General features: G+C 42.4%; 1 protein-coding gene and 1 long non-coding RNA gene across 2 annotated transcripts in view; one reads left to right on the plus strand and one right to left on the minus strand.

The window, feature by feature from the left end:
- Positions 1-12,896, plus strand: part of STARD13 (StAR related lipid transfer domain containing 13) — a 769,773-nt gene that overhangs the window by 320,665 nt on the left and 436,212 nt on the right. The window contains exon 5 of the mRNA XM_069205550.1: positions 5,897-5,930. Within this exon, the coding sequence (XP_069061651.1) occupies positions 5,897-5,930 (34 nt within the window). The remainder of the gene's footprint in view (positions 1-5,896; positions 5,931-12,896) is intronic.
- LOC138250557 (uncharacterized) overlaps positions 1-12,896 on the minus strand; it is a 52,389-nt gene that overhangs the window by 37,948 nt on the left and 1,545 nt on the right. The window lies entirely within an intron of this gene.

The following is a 12,896-nucleotide window of genomic DNA, read 5'->3' on the forward strand; positions in this document are numbered from 1 at the left end:
TACACATTTCCACCTCTCAATTCCACCACATGTCACCCCTCCACTTTTACTATCCACCTCTCATTTCCACCACCTGACCCCATGTTCACTATCTAAAATATACTAGAATACTGAGACAAAACTTTGCACATGGATTGTCTTGATTTCTCTCTAACCAGGTCCACTACTCGAACCAAGTCACAGCTTATCTTAATGTTCAACTGTTTTCTAGTCGAGCCCTGATCGATCGAAACCTGTTTCAGATCCCTTCCTGTTTTTCTCCCTTCCATCTTCTCAAACAGAGAACCATCCTCAATGTCTCTTGGAGTTGTGTGATAAACCTACAATATTTCCTCTTTCGCTCTTCTCCATGCCTGATTCCATCTTTCCAGTTTGCTATTGCTCTGGAGAAAATACACAGAAGAGAGACTGTCCCTTATTCTGTGCCACATAAAAAAAATCACTAATTTCCCTGGATACCAGTTGTACTACATTAGTTACAATCTCTTGCAGAACACTTTTTCTGCGAAAACAATTATTTAAAAAAAAAAAAAGCTACCTCGTCTGTGTTTATTTGTGTCACAAAACTGACTTCTGGCTACTGAGAATACTGACCTAACACTTTAGTGACATATTTAAGAGAAATTTCCAAAACACCAGATATCTTTAGTGATAATTTCCCTATGGTCCATTGGCTATATCTGCAACCTCCTGGAATGCTTGAAATGAAATGAAAAAAGTAGTTATAAAGTGCACTAAACTCAAAGGTGTCAAAGAGCTAAGCCAAAGAGTGACCCTCTTTGTAGATCCTGAAAACCCAAGGCCAAGTTTATGGAAACAAAAGCCATGTTTTCCTATTTGTCGTAAACAAAGAAAAGGAATCTGCCTCTGAAATATGGATAGGCAGTGTATTTCACAAATTTGGTGCTGTGACCGAAAGGGAATGACCTCCCCATCTAACTGTGTGAAAGTTGTAAGTAAACACTTTTCTGACAGAAGATGATCTGAGGGATCTGTGTGGCAGATACCATTTGACGAGAGAGTTAAGATGCTTTGATCTTTTATGGTGTAGTACCAAGGAGTTATCCACTTTCTGACTGGAAGCCAGTGAAGAGCCCAAATGCCCTCTCTGACTGAGAGATGCTTAGAAATGTTTAGAAAGTTGTGCATCCACATTTTGGACCACTGTCTTTTGCAATTTATTACTCAAGAGAGAACGTTATCATTGACACGCCCACACCACTGGAAATGCATTCTTAATATTCTTTTCATGCCACTCATTCCTAGAGGACTTTCATGTGCCAAAGGTAATACTCTACACGCTAATGAGGTTGGTACTACTAGCATCTAACCCCTGTACGAAACACAATTGATTAATGATAGATTTATTTACTACACCAGGGGAGGGTATTAAATCATGATCCTGCAATTTTGTCTCAGGCCAACCACATGTATTCCACTATCTTTTTGTCACATCATCATCAGTCTAACCATCTGTTTAGTCTTCTTCGGTAAGCACCCCCTTAGACATGTCTGTCACTTCTGCAATTACCTCACGTTCATTATATCTTATTTCTTCTCCCTCTTTCTCCTAAACAGCTGTGGTTACCAGTAAATCAGCCAATACATTTCTTATTCTTGGTAAATATCCTACTTCAGAGCTGAATTCTAATAATTTAAATTGCCACACCACAATTCAATGTGTTGCCTTTTTACAACGTTCTGTAGTAAATAAATCTACCAATGAGCGATGATCTGTGTGAACAATGAATGGTGTCTCTCACACATTTTGTCAAAAATGTATGATGCCCCACCTACAGGCTTACATCTCTTTTTTATCTGACTGTTTTAGTGTTCTTAATGCAAACCTGCTCTGAGTCCCACAGCACTAACAGTCTTTATTACTTAGCCCCGGTGGTTTGATCATTGCACAAATCAAGTTTTACTTGGGAGAACTTTGCGTTTCAAAATGTCAGCCTCTGTTCATCCAGTAATCATTATATAATCTTTAAAATACACACCTTGAGTACTTCCTTGAATAACGGGTGCATGGTTCTTTGACAGACAGCTGTTATTAATCCAAAAGGCATTTTCTTGTATCAAGAGGCCCCCTTATGTATGATAAAGAAGTGAGATCTTTTGAGTCGTCAAATAAAGCAACCAGGTCATATTTCAAAGACATTTTAACATGATCAGTATTTCACCTAATTGCCTTACCATCTTGCAGAGTCAATTTCCTGAAAGTAATTTTATTTATTAGAGATTTAACATAGACCAACTTACAGAGGATGGGAAATTCTTGCAATTGCCACTATGTTCTTTCCCATAATTATAACCCTCTATGTTTCACATTCTAACAGCAGGATGCCACATAGGGGGTCATTACAACATTGGCGGGCGGCAATCGCCGCCCGCCAAGTTGTAACCGCCATGCGGCCGCCCGCGGTGCCCATTATGACATCCTCGCTGGGCCGGCAGGCGGAAACATGGGAGCCAGCTCCAAATGGAGCTGGCGGTGTTGCGGCTGTGCGAGCTTTCTGACTCAGACTTCAGCAGAGGAAGCACTTGTATTTCAGTCATGGCGGACATCTGCTCACACACAATGCTCAATGTTTGTAGGAGTCTTGATGCAATACATGACAAGAACTGGTGAGGGAGAACTGGGGACCCATTCCACACATGGGTCACACTTGACTCCACTCCCTTACTGTATTTTCTTTCTCTCTGGCTATTCTACATGCTTGGAATATGCTGGGTTTCAAATTCAGGACAGTCTGTCTTAGTGCATGGATAGGCACACTCCTTCAGGCTGCCAGCAGGCACAAGAGATACAAGGTTTAGGCAGCCCATGCCACTCAGCAGTCCTTTGAGTATTCTATGGAGATGAACTTGGAAACGAATCAAAGGTGGGTGGTTTGGATTCCACTTTTAGTTACATTTTCCAGATAGTTGATGTAGACATACTTTCTATTGTTTTCGTGTGTTTTCTCCAGAGCAACTGGCTGAGGTTGGTTCTCTTTTAAATATCATTTTCTGCCTGTTCCTCAGAAACAGCCTTTATGCAAGACATGCTTCTTACAGTAGGTAGCAATGATACTGGCTGCAAGCAGGCGTATCCAAAAGAACGGCAGAATTAAGTTTCCGATCTCTGCACCTGGCTGTCATCAACCCTTTTGAAGCAGTAATCAAGGACAGACAGTAGTGCAGATGTTGCGAGAAACATCCTCACTTTGAACAACAGAAACTGCAATCCTTCCCCTCAACCCTACAATCTACCAAATGGCAGTTCTCATAAAAGACTAATCAGCAGCCCTTTAATAACAAGGCCCTCAATGAATTTCTGAGGGAAGCCCTGTCTACATCTTCCCTCACTTCAGAGCATGGGTCTGCAGCCTCCAAGCACAGGAATGCAGTCAATACACTTGCACTATCTGGGGAGACTGTATCCGCCCTTCGTCTTGCAACTTGCTACACCAGGAGCCATCCAAAATAGATCCCACTTGTCCCATTACTCAGATTCTCACCACACTCATTGTCCTGCTACCATACAAGTGATATACACTCAACACACAAACACACACTTGACATTCACACAGAATGTCAGTGCACCTTTCTGGAGATCACAAAACACCATAACATTACATAAGAGGGGTCTGTAGACTACCGTTTTCTGACACAAAGGCAAATGTTTGGTCATACTAATGATCCACATAAACATGGCACTCTGCCACCACCACTTTATGTGATTCACCTATGGCATTGTCAATAGTTCCGTGGCCACTGGGAGGGTTTTCTTTGAGCACCCCTCCAAGTCACAGAACAGGATTTGGACATTGCACTACCAGAGAAAGGCCTAGAACTCCACACACACACCAGATTAGCGTTATACCAGGGCCAAATAAAAAGGAGTTTTCATAAATATTTGTGCAGTCTTATCAAATACGGTCCGTTCATCATACAAGATGAACTTAGAAATGCCTATGTTTAAATCATGCATTTGGTTCAAATCTATCTCATATTTACAATTATTTCACTTTAACTCTTCTTAGAGTAACTGAATGGAAGATAGACAGGGAGAAACAGCAAAAATAAGAATGTTGAGGAAGATTAGAAAGGTCATTTCTTAATGTGCCAATTCATGATTTGTCACACCAAATGGTTTCTCTTCCTGTAATTTCCATTAATGTGATGTTGCATCATGTGATGTCGCTATGTATGCAAATTAGATATGTCCCATACATTCTTTTCTGATCATATCCACAAATCTTGGCCCTAGTCTCATCACTATGAGCCTGATTTATAATGGTGTTATTGGCTCCACTAAGGACATTGTTTTAATACTGCAGCCTTGTTTACTACAGGATTCAGATTATATGGCCACGCTTTCCTGATCCTGAAATATCACATTGGCTCCCACTGGGAGGCACAATGCATGCCTACCTTTTATGGCAGTATTTGCTGCTATTCCGGTATTGCACATAATCGGATTATCTGAGGCTGCGCTCAGAAGCTAGACATATTGGGTTTTATTAACAAATGAATGTTGGAGTACGTAAAGAAGTAATCTTCTAGTACTCTTTTACTTACTCTTACATACCCTTGTGAATCAGATGCAAAACATCTAAAATATTAATAAAATCCGACTATTTAGGGAATATTTGCATACAGTTAATACAAATAGAAAATACTTTGCACTTTTACCAATAGGATGATGGCCAATCCACAAGGCATATAAGTGTACGTGAAAGGGTACTCGTGCAGTACTACCTCCTTCATTCATAAATACTTGTGTGAATCAGCCCCATAATTTGATTCTTGAGTTAATAGTCCAGTATTCAGATGAGTGAAAACTTTCTAGTATGGCCACGGACTTTGGAATTTAGTCTCTTTTAGTGACGTTGTTTATTTATTTTAGTAAAGAAATAAACGCTTGTGAATTCGCATTATAGTAACGAACAGGGAGATTGTTACTGTACTATTTTTGTTATTATATGTGAATTTCATTATGTGGAACTGGTCTAAACTGATGCACATCTGCGTTATGGTTTTCTGTCGAAGTAAACACCTAAAAGTCTTGCTTGTACTTGGTACCTATATAATAAAGTTTATTCGTTGTGCTTTTTAATGTGATTAAATGGTTTATATTCACGATATAATCAAGATAATGACTGTTTAGTCAGAACTCTTCCAGTGACAAAACTTGCTGCAAATGTAATACAAATGGTGTACGTTAGTGCATCTGGTTATCACAGTAGAGGAAGTTTCTCTCCTCCTTGGTCCAGTTTGACAAGTAACTGAACTCAGAGGTTCCATAGTGCTGGTGGAATTATCTGAAGACAATGGATGGCAGGAAGAGAGTTTTCAGCTAGGGATGCCATGCTAGTTAAACCTCATCCATTTCTTCGACTGTGTAAGTATGGAATAAGGTCAAGAACATGTGAGGCATTTAGTCAGCCTAGGTTTCAGCAAAGCTTTTGTCAGTGTCCTTCATAACGCAATAAAATAAAAGCTAATCTGTCTATGTCTCGGAGATATGAACACTGTACGAGCTGGTTAAGCCATAGGCGACTGAGTACAGCAGTACATACAGTAGGTTTCACCTGTGCCTCTTGAATTGTGCACCAATATTAACTGATTACATAGATGATGGTGTTAACATGGACCAACATTTCGACTGAGATTTGAACCAACCAACCTGTACAAAATATTATTTTGCATACAACAGATTATGACTGTCTGCACCCGAAAGAAAATGCAAAACGTGTGTACCTGAATCCAAGGGTAGACTCTGAGGGGTATATACAACTTGCGGGGTGTGTCTAGACATTAGAGTGCTTTATTGTTTATTTTTTTATTGCATTTTAGATTCGTTTGTATTTGCCATGATCTAAACAAATCCTTATTTTCATTTTAACAGTTGCGGTCTCTGAGAAGATGGAAGGAGAAAGCTGGTAAGCATGCCCAGCTTGTCCATGGAATCTGCTCTTTGGTTTATCTTGGCAAACAAATTATGTCTAGTCTAAAGTGCAACAATTAACATAGTTTTAATGTCAACAAAACCCTGCAAGCAGCCAGAGGTTGAGCAGTAGTAAATGAGTGTTATTTTCAGTGAGTACCTCAGAAAAAGGGGTGTCTTTATATAGCTTTATATACTGTTATATACATTTGTGCTGGAAATTAACGCTTTCGGATTCACTACAAAGAGATAAGACTGACCTATAAATGTGTCAAGGACAGAACACCATGTCAAGGTTGTCTTTTTTTCACATAATGAAAGTTTGTCTATATTGTAACGTCTCCAAGTCAGGATCGTCGCTGGCCTTTCAATGGTGTTCCATTCTCAAGTGAATTTTTTTATTTGTGATTTTTCACATCCTCTACATTTGCTTGGTACATTGGTGTAATGTCTACAGCATAGGGACAATAATTTTTATGAGACAAGGAACTGCAATAAGTTTTCTATTTAAAATTTCACCCCCTAATGTACTGGTTCCATTTTTCTGGGGAGGGCAGCTAATCTCCACCCAAGTGACCCCTGTTCTGCCCTACAGTGGTATATCCCTTTATTCTCTTTTCTTCCTGCCTCCCCCCATGTCCACAGAGGAAGGGGTGTCCAGGCTCCAGCTGGGCCTAGTGTCCTCGTGACATCTCCCAATCTTGGAGGATACAGCACATCTTCAACAGGGTATCTCCCCATTTCCTAAAGAAGAAGACATGATATGCATGATATGTTTTTATTTGTGAGTTTTTATTCATTTTATATACTTTTATTTTATTGTTTTCAAGAAAAGGCAAATGAACAGGACACACAGTACAGTTCCACTAGAAGCAGCAAGAGAGAACTCAAGGATAATGGGAGGCGCAGGCCACATGGTTCTTCTAGAAAAATAGAAACATATAAGATATGAAAACTCCAGAGTGCCTTGAAGTCTGTTTTTATTGATGCAGTACGTCTGTCGTCTGCTTCCTCATCACAGAAAGTTATGACTGTGATCACACTCTCAGTAATAAACTCATAATGTGAGTTGCTTGGAAAGCTGATATCTTCTTTAAATAAATTGTAACCAGCACTTGCTGGAATTATGGGAGTGCTGCCAGAGAATTTGCTGTATCACCTCCTGATATGTGTGTTTTAGCTGTATATCTTCCTATGATGTAAAATATTAAAAAGTACCACATTTTGTGAAATGTTTTCTGTGTAGGCATTAAATATCCACACGGTAACTTTAGTCTTTAAAATATTCTGTGCACTCATCAGCTTCATACCACACACACCCACCGCACACATTCCTCACTCACCCAACCCAACCCCACTCACGACCCCCCCACCACACTCTCCACATGGACCCCCGCCACATACGAAGAAACCGAAAAAAACATGAACTCCATCCACTTCAGCTCCCCCTCCGACCCCTGCCCACACCGCATCTACAACAAAGCTAGCCCAGCCATCGCCCCTATACTCTACAACATAATCAACTCCTCTTTCAACTCCGCCACCTACCCAGATCCCTGGAAGCATGCGGAAATCATCACTCTCCTAAAAAAAAAAAAAAAAAAGCCGACCCGGAGATCCTCTCCAACTACCGCCCCATCTCCCTCCTCCCTTTCCCCGCCAAGGTTGCAGAGAAATTAGTCAACGCCCGCCTATCCCTCTTCCTCGAAGCAAACAACACTCTTGACCCCTCACAATCCGGGTTTCGCAAAAACCACAGCATGGAAACTGCCCTCATCGCATGCACTGACGACATCAGGACCAAAGTCGACAAAGGCAAGACCGTCGCACTCATCCTCCTAGACCTCTCCGCAGCCTTTGACACCGTCTGCCACCACACACTCCGCACACACCTCCACAACATAGGAATTCGCCATAAAGCCTTAGACTGGCTCACCTCCTTCCTCACCGACCGGACCCAGAGAGTCCGCCTTCCACCCTTCCACTCCAACACTACCAAGATCACCTGCGGAGTCCCCCAAGGGTCCTCTCTCAGCCCCACACTCTTCAACATCTACATGATCCCCCTAGCCAACATCCTCCGAGCACACGGAATCACTATCCTCTCCTATGCAGATGACACCCAACTCATCTTCTCCCTCACCCGCAACCCTACCACCGCCAAAACCAACCTACACCACGCTCTCCTCGACACCGCCAACTGGATGACCACTAACCACCTCAAGCTCAACTCAAACAAAACCGAGATCATCATCTTCGGCCCCAATAAAACCACATGGGATGACTCCTGGTGGCCCACCACCCTAGGCCCCACACCCGTAAACCACGCACGCAACCTCGGCATCATCCTTGCCCCCTCCCTCTCCATGACACAGCAAATCTATGCTCTAACCTCCTCCTGCTTCCACACACCCCGCACTCTAAAAAAAATCCTTCAAATGGATTCCCTATGAAACCAGAAAGACAGTCGCCCACACACTCATCAACAGCAGACTGGACTACGGCAATGCCCTGTACGCTGGCACCACACTCAAACTCAAACGCAAACTCCAGAGAAACCAGAACACAGCCGCACAGCTCGTCCTTGGCCTCCCCCGCCATGAATGAATCTCACCACACCTCAAAACCCTTCACTGGCTCCACATAGACAAGAGAATCACATTCAAGATCCTCATCCACGCACACAAATCCCTCCACAACACCGGCCCAACCTACCTCAATGAAAGAGTCAACTTCCACACTCCCACACGCAACCTCCGATCAGCCAATCTCGTCCTAGCCACAGTCCCCCGCATCCAACGCACCACCACAGGAAGCAGGTCTTTCTCCTACCTCGCCCCCAAAACCTGGAACTCCCTCCCCACCGACCTTCGCAAAACCAAAGACCTCCTGGTCTTCAGAAAGAACCTCAAGACATGGTTGTTCGATCAGTGACCCTCACTGCCCCCCCCCCCCAGATTCCCATTTCCCCCCCCAGCGCCTTGAGACCCTCACGGGTGAGTAGCGCGCTCTACAAATTTTTTGATTGATTGACTCATTGACGTCTTGAAACTGTTAAACCTCCCCCATAGAAGTGATACCATTCTTTAAATGTTTTTCCTCCTGTGAAAATGTAGATACCTATTTACAAAGATAAAGGAGAATATTACAATGGCAGCCCATTTGCCTATCCACTGACTCACAAGCCATCTCATATGTTAGTGGGTTGCTTTTTGTGACTGGCAACACTGATACACAAACAGGCCTATCCAACCCAGAGATATGCAATCTACATATTGTGTCATTGGTCACAAGAAGTTGCAAAAATGGGAATACGTTATAATTCTCTGCAACTATGTTACATATACATGCTTTCACATAGGACAGCATAGCTGGCAATGCTCTACTTTGTGTCCAGTCATTTGTCACTAGCTGCAGCAAAAGGATGAGATCGGATCAATTCGATAATCTTCATGCTCAGTATCTTGCGGCATTCTTTAGTGCCTACTTTTCAGTATCTGCACACATTCCATGGCACAGTTCCCTAAAGTATGCAGAGTAATCTTCCAAATGTACACTGATGACACACAAACCCACTTCCACCTGGAAAATAGACTGGAGAATACAAACAACCCTCCTTGGTGCTTGAACCTCATGTTCCATTTTATGAAGGAAAGCTCCTTGTCCATGAATGTCACCAGAACCAAAATTCTAATGCTCAGAGATATTGTGTCTGACCCACTGTCCTTTGCCTGACCTCAAGACTTGGTAACTGCCTTCTGCCTCTCAAATAAAAGGAACCCAAGGTTTCTCTTTGATGCTAATTTCCATTGCCCATTACTTTAATGAAAAGGGAAAATGGCATCAAAATGCAGCGCTGACACCTTTGAGAACAATTCTCCCTTTCTTATATAATGACCACAGAATCAAGCTGACGGGAGCATCCTTCCTGGCATGCTTCAACTACTGCAACTACTCTGGTCTCAGAAATAAATGTATTAGCATTCTCCAATGGATTCGGGACCAGGCAGCTAGAATCTGCATTAACTTTCGTAAAAGAGATCACATCAGATGACCCTCACAGCCCTCTACTGGCTGCCTATAAATTCCAGCACTACATTTAAGGTGTTATGTACTGCTGATAAAGACTGCTTGTGCAAGTGCCCTGTGTACTTACAGAAACTGGTACCTTGCTACCCTCATTCTTGACCCCACCCATTAAAAGTCCACCCATCTTAATTGCCAACGATCATATAAAAGTATACAGTATGCCAGTCTCCCACATTTGAGAGCTGAACCCTATCACATACAGTTCGGAAAAGTTTTGAAAATGAAGCTTTGCAGATTGGCATTTAACAGAATTCACCTTGGAAGAGGGGGGCACTTGTGCAGCCTGGCTGGACTCCAGGCTCCGCTCACAACCACAAGCTCTCCTTTCCTATGTCATGTGCTGTAAAGTGACTGAAAGGTGATAGGCAGTGCGTTATGAAACGCCCTAATAAATAAATTACGCCGTGCGAACTTTTACACCTGAATCACATAGACATGTATCTGTCTTTGTCTGGTGCGGTTTACAGCTTTGGTACCAAACGTTTTTGAATTTGCGCCAGTGTGTGCAATTGAAACTGTTTGTGGTTAGCAGCCAACAACACAAAACAGCAATACATAATCCTCTCCCCTCACACAGTGCAGCGTTTCGTCCTCAGAACAGTGTGTTCACTCTGTTCAGACTGAACCCTAAGGGTACTGTAGTTAACATACGGCAAAATAATATACAAAATATTTGTAAACATGACTACAGACCCTGAAAGCTGTTTTTCGCAGAGTAGGTGTATAGAAATAACCCACGGAGTCGTGCTGAATAAGAGAAGGCTTTATTGCTTTAGAATACAGTGAGAAACTAAATATAGATCGGCAGACCTAGTAACCGAAGCATTGCTCTCCCCAGCAGTGCTCCTCGGGCTGGCACGGTAAGTGGTGCACTGCAGCAAAACAATGGCGCCCTTGACTCACCTTGATGACTGGCATGATATGAAACATAGGAGGCTGTGTCACTCAGTAATAGGCAGCAGAGGGAGCTCGCTGTATCTGAGCTGCTGGGAAACGGCCGCACAGCATCAGTTGCAAAGAAGAGTTTGAGGCAAGGGAGTAGGGATTAGCCGCTCCTGTAAATCTGACAATGGAAGGAGGTGGCAATTATATTGACTGCTCATGACTAAATGAAATGTTGACGTCATTATGGGAAAGACCACAGTCGCAATTATGACGCAATAATGAACTTGAGCCAGAAAGTATGACAAGTTAGGCTAGAGGGGATGTACACAGTGGAATATGCCAAGGCTGGAAGTGGGAGAGGACTATACAATTGGGTGGAAGATTTTTGGACAGTGGGAAGTCTCTGGGGGAGCGGGATTCTGGTAGGTTGGAAGGGACAATGGCTGCAGGAATGGAAGAGGCAGATCTTAGGACACTGACTGCGGTGACACAAATGTGTGGCAATGGAAGGTAGAGTTTGATCGAAGGATGGATGCCAAGATCCATGAACTGCAGACAGAGGACAGCAAGGGAGATCTCAGGACGTTCACTGTGGAGGATGCCAGAAAAGCATGGTAGCTTAAGGGGCAGTTGAATCATAGGATGGCGCAAAAGTCTCTGAAGTGAAGACAAAGGAAACTATTAGGGATCTGAGAATGCTAATTGTGGTGAATGCCACAAAAGTGTGGTACTAGAGGGGAAAGTTCTATCATAGTAAGGGTGTAAATATCCCTGAACTGAAGGCAAATGATACTACTTGGAGGGATCAGCGAAGAGAGCTGAAGGCCAATGACTTAATGAACCAGTTTCCAAGATGCCCTAATGTTGTCTCATAGGTTAAAGTATACAAAGGATACAATAAGGTATTTTAGTGCCACCTGGAAGTAGGAGGTGGGTTTTTCTTGTGTGGTGTAGATGGGAGAGCAAGATGGCAGACTCACATGAAGAAGCAAATACTTATTATCACGAAATATTTCCCACTTGGCCAATATAATCAAATCAGATGTGAACAGACTTTTTAGAACTTCAGTTTTATTGCAGTTGTCCCAAACTTGTATTATATACTCTTATTGGTTAACATATGCTGGTCATTCTATTCAGTATAGGAGGTTAGAACATTGATGAAATATATATGAAGTAAACAACATGGGATGAAATTGATATAAATAGAAGACATGTATTAACTGACTGATAATAGTCTGTCCACATCCGATTGAATAGTTGTGACTAATGACCAATGTTGTAGCACCCTAATTCAAACATATATACAACAATTTTTCCTTTTATGATTTGACCAACCAATGTCTCTGAGAAGTGTGGGCTGCGTTTCAGTCACCACCCAACAACCCCTCAGGGTCCCAATTACTGCTTTGATTGTGATGAAGTGGTCCTATTGCTGAAAGCAATCCATTTCTCACAAATACACATAGGATGCAACAACATTAGGCATTAGAGGCAGCTATGTGCTGCTCAACATCATTTGAGGTAATGACAATAGGAGTAGTGGAATAATGTGTTGATGTGGAATTCAGTAGGGCCATGAAAGATGGAATGAGCTATTGACATGACCTACAACTCAGGGAGGTATTAAGAATCGATAATAGCACCAGCAGTGTGCAAGTATAGACTTACCATCCGGATCAATCGTGATAGGAATGCACCGTTTTGAATGTCATAGATAAATGAATAGGTGACACCAAGATCAGTGAAGCGATGGAACATGGTTATAATGGATAATTGGCACACAGGGGGAGCAGGGATGGAGTACAGTAGTGTCTATGTAAGTAGTTTTACACAAACGGCAATTCAGATAGCCATGTATATTGCCAAGCCTCAAAGGGAGCAGCTAGTATAAACATTGCAGGGTGCTTAAGTAATTCTGACTACAAACAGGACAGATTATAAAGCAACAGCATTAAATGCACAAAAACTACAGAGCCCATAATGC

The sequence above is a fragment of the Pleurodeles waltl genome, chromosome 8 (assembly GCF_031143425.1).
Source record: "Pleurodeles waltl isolate 20211129_DDA chromosome 8, aPleWal1.hap1.20221129, whole genome shotgun sequence".
Classification (NCBI taxonomy): Eukaryota; Metazoa; Chordata; class Amphibia; order Caudata; family Salamandridae; genus Pleurodeles; species Pleurodeles waltl.